General features: G+C 65.2%; 1 protein-coding gene across 1 annotated transcript; it reads left to right on the top strand.

The window, feature by feature from the left end:
• Positions 1-938: 938 nt before the first annotated feature.
• TMEM150A (transmembrane protein 150A) lies at positions 939-9063 on the top strand (the record flags this gene model as incomplete). Its single annotated transcript, XM_082002057.1, has 7 exons — positions 939-1018; positions 3259-3306; positions 5414-5485; positions 5647-5714; positions 5836-5963; positions 6929-7106; positions 8819-9063. 7 exons carry the CDS (start codon positions 939-941, stop codon positions 9061-9063), a joined length of 819 nt encoding a protein of 272 aa, XP_081858183.1.
• Between the last annotated feature and the right edge of the window lie 1611 nt (positions 9064-10674).

The following is a 10674-nucleotide window of genomic DNA, read 5'->3' on the forward strand; positions in this document are numbered from 1 at the left end:
CATCTTCTCTTTTCAAGTTTTCCATGTAAGAAAAATGGAGATTTCTCAGGCCGGCAGGGTTGGTGGGTGGCTGCTAAACTTAATCCCTAGCTGAGCCATTTGTAGAAAGTGTCTGGGAAGGGAGAGGTCAGGCTAACTGGGTGAGGACAGTGTGTGCGGATGGTGGCTTGCAGTCCGTGTGAGGCAGCCGCGGTGTCACCAGCCATGCGGTGAGAACGCAACATCAGGCAACACAGAAGCGCAAGCTGAGCCTTGTCTTCAGGAGAGAAGGCTGGGCCCATGTTAACCCTCTTCCCATGAGGAAGAAGAGGAGACTGAGCAAGGTCGTGTGCGCTAGGCCATTACCTAGCGCTGTACCTCCTGCCCCTCTGCCCTGAGAGAGTGCCCTTTGGGCCACGCTTGCTGGAGGAGCCCCCGGCCTCGGGGACGTGGGCACAGGGAGGGTGTTTGGGGCAGAGACCGCATCACCGGGGGCTGTGGGGGGCGAGCTGCTGCTACCCGGCTCAGCCTTGGCAAAGGCTGCCCCACGCGGCCGCTCCGGGCGGGGGTAGTCGCCGCTGCGCGGTGCCCGCCGTCCCCTCCGCGCTGTTTTTGCGAGCGGGAGCCTGTGCCCCCGCCCCGGCTGCCCGCCGCAGGGGGCGAGCGCGGCAGCCCCGGGGCTGCGCGCCCGGGTGCCGGTGCCCGCCCCGGGGCAGCAGCGCGGCCGCCACGTGGCGCCCGGGGCCGCGCTGGGCCCCCCCGCTCGCGCTCCCCGCCGGGCGGCACCCGCCCTGCCCGCGGGGCGGGGCGGGGCGGGGCGGGCTGTCCCGGCGCGGCTCCGCACGGCCGGCCCCGGGCTGGCCGCCCATGGGGAGCGCGGCCCGGCGGCGGCCCGGCAGCAGCAGCCGGCGGCGGGGAGGCCCCCCCCGCGGCCCCGTTCGCCCGTAGCCCGGCGGGGCATGCCCGGCGCCAGGATGCCGGCCTGGGGGATCCTGCCCGTCACGCTGCCTGCCTTCACCATCACCGGCATGTGGATCGTGTGAGTGCCGCGGGACGGCCCGGGGCCGCCGCCAGGCTCCCGCAGCCCCGGCAACGGGGTCGGGGTCGCCCGGGCTGCGGGGCAGGGGAGCTGCGGGATGCCGGGTGATGAGGAGGGCCGGGAGGCTGGAGGACGCTGCGGGATGCTGGGGGGCGGGGTATGAGGGGCACCGCTGGGCCCGCATCACGTCGGGGCACTTCTGCACACTCAGTTGCTCCCACACCTCCCTGTCCCCCCACAGCCACCCTGCATGGTCACTGCGTCCCCTAACGCGGCACGGGCGTGCGCGTCCCTGGCCTCACGCCCCTGACACCCTCTGGGATCGCGTGCCCCTGTCCAGGCGTGAGGGCAGCCGGCGCCAGGCAGCGCGGGAATGGCCTTGGGAGCGATGCCACCAGCCCGGGTGCTGCAGCGCCAGGGCCGTAACCAGCACGTGAGCACCCATCCCGTTCCAGCCCCAGATGGGATGGGTGGGAGGGCCAAGGAATGTTTGTCCCTTGTGCTGGGGGCAGAGGCTGTGTCACCTGGCTGAGCAGCACGAGCCCACCCTGCCAGTCCCTCGCCTTGGCCCTGGGATCTCAGCTGGTCACATAGGGCCATCCTGCCCCAGTCCATCAGCCCCGCTGTGCCACTACCGCGGGGGTGGTGGGCACCAGACAAGGGACTTTTCCCAAAGGCACTGGGATCCCCAGCATAGGCAATGGGACTTTCTGGGGTGTGGGATGGAGCAAATGCACCCCATACCACACGGGTCCCTCCGAGAGCTTCCCCCCTGCAGTATGCCCTTGTCCTCTTCACGACAAAGCTGAATGCTGGCCCTGGTGCAGGGAACTCATGCTCCAAGGTTTTTCCCCTGGAGGCCCCAGGAAGCCCTGGCCGTCTCCCGTGGGTGACCCTGCAGGGCTCATGCCCCTCCAGCCTGGAGCAGCACAGGTGGGAAGTGCTGCTTGTGGCCCTCACAGACAGAGCTGCCCTGGGGGGGGGGGGGGGTCTCCAGCCCTTTTTTGTGGCCCCAAATATGTCCTGCAGCAGCCCAGGGGATGCCGTGTCCCTCGTCACTGCAGTGGTGGGGTGAGGCCAGGCAGTCGCATGTGGGAGCACACGGCCTATGCAGGGCCCCGTCAGCCATGCCTGGGATGCAGAGCCCTGAGGGGAACCAGGTGGGTGGGGGCACATCCCACTGGGGGAGGGCAGTGCCGTTTGTGCCTCTCTTGGCTTATTGCCCTCTCCCAGGAGGGCACGGAGGGCCGCGACAGGGACTGGGTGCTTGGGGGAGACCTGTGCTGGGAAGTGGTTGGGTGAGGGGTCTGCAGGGGGGCGATGCTCTTAGTGGGTGGCCCTTGGGGTGGGCAGCGCTGCCCCTTGGTTCCCCCAGCTGTCCCGCTCTCTGCCCCGGCCCCTCTGCTGGGATCATCCTTTTTGCAGCCCGGCTGTTACGTGGCCAGCTCGAGCAGGAGAGGGGTTTTCTTACTGGTGTTGGGACCTATTTTTAACCTGAGCTGTTTACAGCTGCTGGCGGCAGCTACAACTTGAACAGCGCGGGGCCGCCTGCTGCTATGGCTGCCAGGCGGGAGGGCTCCTCGCCGGCTGCGGGGGCCACGGGGCCAAGACCCCCTGGAGCTGAGTGGGATGTATGTCATGAACCCCTTGTTATGCTGACCAAGGTGCAGGGGTCACTCCACGGTGAAATGCTTGATGGAGCTGATCTGCCCAAAATGCCCTGCCAACGGACCGGCTGCTTTTCCAGACTTCTTTTAGCTCCGGGCGCTGGCCAGCCAGGGGCTGGGGGAAGCACGGCAGAGCCCACCAGGTGACACCCCACACAGCTGTAAGCTGGTGGAGAGCCCCAACGCTGGGGTGGGGGGCTCTGTGGCAGAGCAGCTCCCCAGAGACCGGGGAGCACGGCAGCACGATGAGCAAGAAACCTCGCAGGAGCAGCCGCAGCCGCAACTGAACTGGAGCAGGAGGCGGCTCTCGGCAGGGATGGGCATCCTGGGCAGGGGTGCCTGGTCCCAGCAGCAGGAGCTCCCTGGAGCGTGGGCTGGGCTCACGCATTTTTCTTTTTCCTGCTCTGTAAAACCAGGAGGTGCCCCAGGGTGAGTGCTGACCCCGGCAGGCAGCGAGGGCTTGTACCCCCCACTCCCGCTGCTGGTCCCTGGGGCTGGCCCCGGGCGCTGGCCGGGAGCGCGGATGCAGGGAGGCGGGTGGCTGCGGTAACCCCTGTTGCTGTCTCTCCCCAGATACGCCATGGCGCTTTCCAACAACCACATCTGCCCCGTCCACAACTGGTAAGGCCTGGGGGGGCGGCAGGGGCCCTTCATCATGGACCAGCTCGGTTAAAGACCCCGTAATGCCGGGTGCCCCTCCAGACCTGTCCTGCTTGAACCCTGCCATGCTGTGCCAGACCACTGGGTGTAACCGAGGCCCAACTGCATCATCACTGTGCTGAAAGGGGGGTCGGGGGCCAAGGCTGGCCCTGGGAGGGGGCTGGGGATGGTGGGAGGGGTGGGAGCACTAAAGGTGGCTCTGTGCCCCCTTCCGCCCCAGCAGACATGGTGACAGTGATGGGGCGCAGTCGCCCCAGGGCACGTGTCTCCTGTCTGGCCCGTGAGTGGCTTTTGGTACTCTAAAAAGCAGCAGAGTAGCTGCTGGCAGGGTTGGACCCCGCGTCTGCAAGCGGTGAGGGTGCCAGGGCCGAGCAGGGCTATCGAAAGCTGCGCTCCCTCCCCTGCCCAGGCTTGCCTGCGGTTACCGCTGCTCCGGTGATCGGTCCAGCCCTGCTGCAAACCGGGCGGGGAGAAGGCGGCCATTGAAAAAGCACAGCATGGAGAAAGTATGAAAATAAGTGGTCAGGGAATTACAGAGGGCTGTGTGTCTCCATGGAAAAGGTTGAGGCTTGCTTGCTTGAGGCTAAATCTGGCAGTGCCGGGGGGGACAGGACGGCCCCATGGCGCTCGGCCACCCCACAGGCAGAGCTGCCAGGAGCACCCCGGGATTGGGGACAAGGTGCAGGAGAGGTGAGGGCTGGGAAAAAAACCCTGTTTGCTCTCTTTGCAACTTCTTCTGCAGGGATTTTGGCTTGTTGTGTCTCCTTAAAAATCTGCCTAGAAAAATCCTTGTTAGTTTAATTCTTGCTGGAGTGTTTGAAGAAAGGGAGAAAAAAAACAAACCCGCTGCCATTTCCTGCCTGATGGCTGATTCTGCCCTGGGAAGAATGTGTGTGTCTGTTGTCTCTGCCACACAGCCAGCCCTTAATGATGAATAATGCTTCCCGGCCTCGGGCTGCTTGCTTTAAACAAAATAATAAAAAAAACCGCTCCCAAACCAAACATGGCCCCAAGAGCAGCCCTTGAGGAGGCCGTGGGGCTCCACGCCTTGCCGGGTTTAGCAGTCGGAAAACAAAGCCACCAGTAAACGAGGAGACTGAAAAAACACTCGAGCCCAGCCGGCCCTTTCCACAAAGGCCTTTTTAACCGCGCGCTCGCTGGGCGGCTGGAGGTGGCTGACGGTCAGCCTGGGGCAGGGGCAGGGTGATGCTGGCCCCCCCACGGCTCCCATCCCGACCGTGGGGCTGGGGGTGTCTGGGAGGGCCCTTTGGGGCATGGGGCTTTGGGCTTCCTTCCTGCAGGGCGGGGAGGGGGCCCCGCTCAGCTGTGCCAGGCAGAGGTGCCGGGTGCCTGGGTGATGCTGCAGCACAGGGGCACCCAAAAACCTGCTGCGAGTGTGTGCCAGCTGCCCAGAGAGCCGGGAGGGTGAGGGGACACGTACCCCTCTGCGGGGGGAAATTTGGTTACGGCTGCAGGCAGCAGCAGTGGTACAAGAAGGTACCTGGGCAGCGCTGGGGGCTTGCTCCTGTCGTGCCCCCCCCCAGGCAGCTCCCTCCGTCCCGGGCAGGGTGGCACTGCCCCGGGGTGCTTGTGGCCACAGAGGCCGTTTCCCGCTCAGCTCCGTGTTCCCGCCCGTCCCGTGCAAGCCCAGAGCCGTCCGTGGCTGCATGCCCGGCTCTACCTGTGCTCCCATCCCGGGGATGTGTGTGACGGGGCTGGCACGTGGGTGCCAGCCTGGGGCGTGGGGCTGCAAGAACCCCCCAAGCCCAGCACCTCAGCCCATGCGCGTGCAGCCCCCCGCCCCACCATGGCCTCTCCCTTGCAGGGAGGGACTCCGGGTGGGCAGCAGAGCCAGCAGGCAGGGGACAGGCTGTGGAAACCTGATGTGATGCTCCCGGGGGACCCTGTTGGGCGGTGGGTCACTCTCTGGAGGGGCTTGTCCTCAGGGTGCGGGCACATCCCTGGGGTCGGGCTGCGCTCGCTGGGGAGCAGCTCTGCTGCCCTTGCAGGGCAGGAGGGTCCCGGGCAGCAGCTCGGCTCTCCTAGCCTGTCCCTTTGCTCCCGGCAGGAATTACAACCAGTCGTGCGGCGTGGATGGCCCTGGCTCCTGCTGCACGCTGGACCACATCCCCCTTGTCAGGTGAGCAGCCGTGGGGTGGGAGTGTGGGGATCGGCTGGGCGTCGGAGACGTTCCAAGAGCTCCCCTGGGACAACCCAGGAGCGTGTCCTGGGGAGGGGGCAAGCCCTGCACCCCAGTGCCCCCCAGCTGAGGGCTCCCTGGGCTTTGCCTTGTCCCTGCAGCAAGTGTGGCACCCTGCCTCCCGAGAGCTGCTTCTTCAGCCTCATCTGCAGCCTGGGCTCCTTCATGGGTAAGTGCCCGCTGCTGGGGGAGCGGGGCTGGGAGCGGGGAGCCCTGCGGTGCTCACCCCTGGGGGGGCAGGGGCGGGGGGGGCCGCAGGCGTGTGATGGGGCTGTGTCTCCCTCCCGCAGTCATCCTGGTGGGGCTGCTGCGCTATGCCCACCTCCTGGAGCGCCTCGGGCCATCCCTCCTCAACACCCTGGGGCTGGCCACCGGCTGGGTCTGCGCCGCCGGCCTCACCATGGTCGGCAACTTCCAGGTAGGGCACCTCCTTGGGGGGTCCCCGGGGGCAGGGGGGCTGGGAGGGGGCCTCGGCTGGAGTGGGGCAGTGGCAGCGCGGTAAGATTTGGGGTGGTTGTTTTGGTCCAGCCCCCCCATCTGTGCACTCCTTCACCTCTGCCGGGCATGGTGCTTCCCCAGGCGCTGGGAATCCTCTTTGCTTGTGCACTCATGGTTTCAGGTCCAGATTAAGCTGCCAGGTTTGGTTTAACCCTTATCTGAGACCCTCTGCACGGTCTGTCCCCGCCATGGATGCGTGGCCCCGCGTGGGCAGGGACGTCTCATCCAGGCACGGGAGACCTGGCCAAGCTGCCGATGCTCCCGCTGCCCAGCCATCCCGCTGTGGGCTGGGGGGGCGATGCCAGGAAGCCGTCCGGGCAGAGCCTGCGCTGGCAGGGTCCGGAGCAGTCCAGGGCTTGGCGGCAGATTGCAGCGCTCACCCCACGCCTGCGCCGCCAGGCACCGGCCTCCCGGCAGCTGCCTGCCCTCTGCCTGCGGCGGCCGGTCCCTGCCGCCTGGCAGGAGGCTGCTGCCTGCGCCAACCCCCGGGAGAAGCTTCGCTGGCCTCAGTCCCCCTTTGTGCCCTAGACGTGGCTCTGCTGAAGGCGGGGCTGTGACACCCAGGAGGGGGTGCGGGCAGCCCCAGATGCTGCTCGGGGCAGAGGGCAGCCCCTGCCCCATGCCCCCAGGCATGGCAGGGCTGTTGGCCCAAGCGGCTCGAGAGCTGTCACCCCACGGATGAAAGACACAGAAGTGCTTTGAGAGCGCAGCAGCAGGCGGTGGGTCCAAATCTGCTCTTCAGCCAGGAGTCGGGCACAGGGCGAGCAGCCTGGACCCACCCTGGCACTGCCTGCACCCCTGCCTGGGCACGAGCCCACCCCCCGGAGCAGAGCCGTGCCGGAGGAGCATCCCGCCGTGCCGGCACTGACGGTCTCTCCCCCGCAGGTGGATCATGCCAAGGTGCTGCACTACATCGGGGCGGGGGTGGCCTTTCCCACCAGCATGCTGTTCCTGCTCCTGCAGTCCATCCTCACCTACCGCATGGCTAAAACCCGCGGGCAGTACTGGACCGGCCACTTACGTAGCATACTCACTGCTGCGGCCTTCCTCACCCTCATCTTCAGTATCCTTCTGAAGGGTGTGGGGAGGAGATCCATGATGGGCACGCACCCCACGTCCTCTATCCTTTGGTCTGGCAGTGCAGCGTGGTGCCAGGAGAGGGGCTGGGCAGGGGGTGAGGGTGGGCTGCTCACTGCAGGTGTAGGCTGGAGGAGCAGCAGTGTCGGGGCCATGCAGGGGTCGAGGAGGGGAAGGGATGCTGGTGGGCATTTATCGGGGCTCCAGCCCCACACCTTGTGGAGTGGAAGGGCCAGTTAATTGTTTTTTTTTCATGAGGCAAAGGTATGTCGAGCCCTCTGCAATGCCAAGCCCATCTGAGTGACCTGTATGGCCGAAGCCGAGTACCAAAGCGCTCTGTGTGGGTGCCAGGCAGGTGTGTGGCAGCACCTCTGCCGGCCGGGGCTCACCGGCACCCACCGCCCAACCTGCCTGTGGGACGAGGGAGGGCTCGGTGAGGAGGCGCTGGGGTCTGCAAGCACCGCGCCGGGGAGGGAGGTCACTGCGGCAGGCGGGGCGAGGCTGGAAGAATGGTCCCGAGTGTGTGGCCAGGGAGCCAGGGACTGTTCGGGACTGAGGTTAGGGATAAATTGGGAAACAAGGTGGTGGTTATTGGGCCGGAAGGGGAAAAAGCATGCGGTGTCCATGGGTCCCAGAGAGGCTGGTTGGGATCTGGCCGGAGTGAGCACCGCAGGAGGAGCCTGGGGGCAGGGCTGGGACATGCCAGAGGGTCCCGCTCTGTCACCACAGCAGGCAGGCAGGCCGGGAGGCAGGCAGGGAGCTGGGAAGGGCAGGAGTGCCGCGGGGCTGTGTCAGCTGGGAGGGACAGGCAGGACATGTAAGGACAAGGGAGACAGGGCTGGTGCCTGTCTGCCGTGGCCATGCTGCTCTGTAAGCACTGGGGACTGGAAGCGGGAAAGCAGTGAAGCTGTGGTGGGGACGGTGTGGGGAAAGGGCTGGGACCCCTCCTGGTGGGATGGGGGGAGCGAGCAGAGGGCTCTGCCCTGCGCGGGTCGGGTCCCTGCCTCTCTGGCTCTCCCAGATCTTGGTCTCGCTGGCAGAAGGCAGGGTACTGCTGGAGGCTTCACCGGGAGGGCGTACCTGCCTTCTCCCCTCGCCGCGGTGGCTCTGGCAGTAGTTTCCCTAGAGATCCCCAGTGGGGACGAGAGAAGCATAAAGAAGCTCTGGCAGCGGCAGGACCTGGAGGAGAGGGAGCAGGCCCCCTCTCTGGGGTGAGCCAGCCGGCAGCGCAGCGGGACAGGGCATGCTGCGGGGCTGGGATGCAGCAGCCCAAATCCCCTTAGCGAGGGGATGGAGGGACGAAAAGTTTATCGACTTTGCATCCTGCGGGAGGATGGGGAGCGTCAGCCTGGTTTGAGGAAGAGGTGAGGGGTGTGGGAAGGGTGATGCCTTTGCACACCCGCCTTGCCCTGAGGGCTGCAGCCTGAGTTCCCCCTGCCCCGGCCTCTTCAGAAAATCCCCGCCTGGCATCCATCCCGTGATTTACCGAGGCTGGTTTGGGCACGTGTGCCGCCACCTCACCCCTGCCGGGGCCCTCCCGGTGCTGGGGGAAGCATGTGGGGTTTCTTGGTTTTAGGGGCAGTGGTATGTTTCCTGTGGAGGGGGGCTGCTCATGGCCACCCCAGCGTGCAGTGGGACGTGGCCCTCCATGGGGTGGTTGGGGCCCAGCGGTGCTTTCCTTGACGGGGATGCCCTCAGGCGGTGTGTTCTTCATTCAGGAGAGCTTCGTACTGCAGCACGTGGCCGCCCTGTGTGAGTGGATGTTCATCATCGATGTTCTGGTCTTCTACGGCACCTTCACCTTTGAGTTTGGGGCCATCTCCACAGACACCTTCCTGGTCCTGCTGAAAGCTAGCCGAGCCCCCAAGAGTTACAAAGGCGAGAGCGGCATGTCCAGCACAGCACACATCCACAGCCATGCGGAGGGCCTGGCTATGGCCTGACCCCCACAGGAGGCAGGCTCATGGTGCAGACCCCCAAATTGGGCTCTGCCAGTGACTCCCCCACCCTGAATGTGCCTGAGACCTTGGCTGCCTCGGGGTGCGTGTGCGTGCACGCATGGCCGTGCGGTGCCCTCCCCTTTTGGTGGGAGCTGCAGCCGGGGCTCCCGGCAGCCAGTGTCCCCTGCAGGAGCTGCCCCCTCCCTGCCCGCAGGGTTTGGGGTCACTGCTGGGGTGCAGGGATGCCAGCCCAGTGCTATGGTCGGCAGAGCCGGGATCTGCCCCTGAGCCTCCGGGGTCTGAGTTGGGGGCTGTCGGAGGCGATCGTACAGGGCCCCCCTTCTGTAAGGGCGTGGGGGAACAGGGGCCTCACCCCTCACCATGCAAGCCTGGTGTGCTGGGGAGGGGGGATCACCATTCCTCCCTTCTCCACAGCCACGGGGGGAGGCTTCAGCAGAGCAAGCCTTCCAGCCGGCCTCTGTGACTGTCAGAAGAACCAAAAACCCAGAGTGCCTTTTCCCTTCCGCGGGAGGTGATGGCAGTGCCAATCTGTCTGCGCCCCCAGTGAGGATGGCAGCGGGGGGGCTCTCCCTCCCTGCCTACGTGGGGGTAGTGCCTTTCGCTGCTGCAGGATGATGCCAGTAGCCCGGGTGGGACCGTGCTGGCCCTCCCAGCCAGGGCTCTTGCTGCTCAGGGCCTTCTATGCCTCCAGCCGATGACTTTCCCACATTTTTTCAGCTTGGAGGAGAATTGCTGAGGCAGGTTTCACCTCCTGGGCCACAGCATTCCTGTGGTCCTTGGCGGTCAGCAAGGTTAGGAAATGGGTCTTTGCATTTACTGTCACGCTGGGATGTCCTGCAAGTGCGGTACCTGCAGAGTGACGGACTTCCCCGCCGTAGCGCGGCCAACCTCAGCTGTCCCACCGGCGAGCCTGCACACCCCAGCCCTGGTCTCCCAGCCTGGGAGTGGGCTGCTGCCAGCCCCGCCACCCAGGGAGCGCGGGCACAGAAAGGGGAGGCACTTCTGTAGGAACAGAGGAAGCCTGTGCCCCGTTCTGCCGGGACACCCCAATACGTCTTCCGGTGCCTTCTGCAGCGGTGAGAGCCCGTCCCGCTCCGGCTGAGCCCCAGCCTGGGGTGTCCTGGGCAGAAGGCTGGGGTGGGGTGTAGAGGGGGATGAATGTGCGTGCATGTGTGTGTATATAGATAGATATATATATACATACATATATATATATATGTATAAAAAAAATTTCCCTTGTCCCTGGAGAGGGGCATTTGCTGCTGCTGTGCTCATTGATCAGGTTGGGCTCCTGATTTGCCCACCTTTTCAAAATCGGCCTATAAATCCACCAGTATATGTAGTTCGAAGAGGAGTTATTGCTGACTTTTATATCTAATATATGTTTTTTAAAAATATAAAGAGCGAACAGTGAATTTACAATAATAAAAGTGAAAATCGGCCAAGGGCGAGGCAGACCGTCCCTCCCCACTGCGCAGGACTGGGGTAGCGGCCGGCTGGGGTAGCGGCCAGCTTTGGGGCCAGGGACCGAAGGGATGGGGACGAAGGGTCCTGCGGGTCCCAGGGGACACCCGTGAGTTCCGTGTCCCGAGC

This window comes from Phaethon aethereus (genome assembly GCF_964289735.1).
Source record: "Phaethon aethereus genome assembly, chromosome: 7".
Classification (NCBI taxonomy): Eukaryota; Metazoa; Chordata; class Aves; order Phaethontiformes; family Phaethontidae; genus Phaethon; species Phaethon aethereus.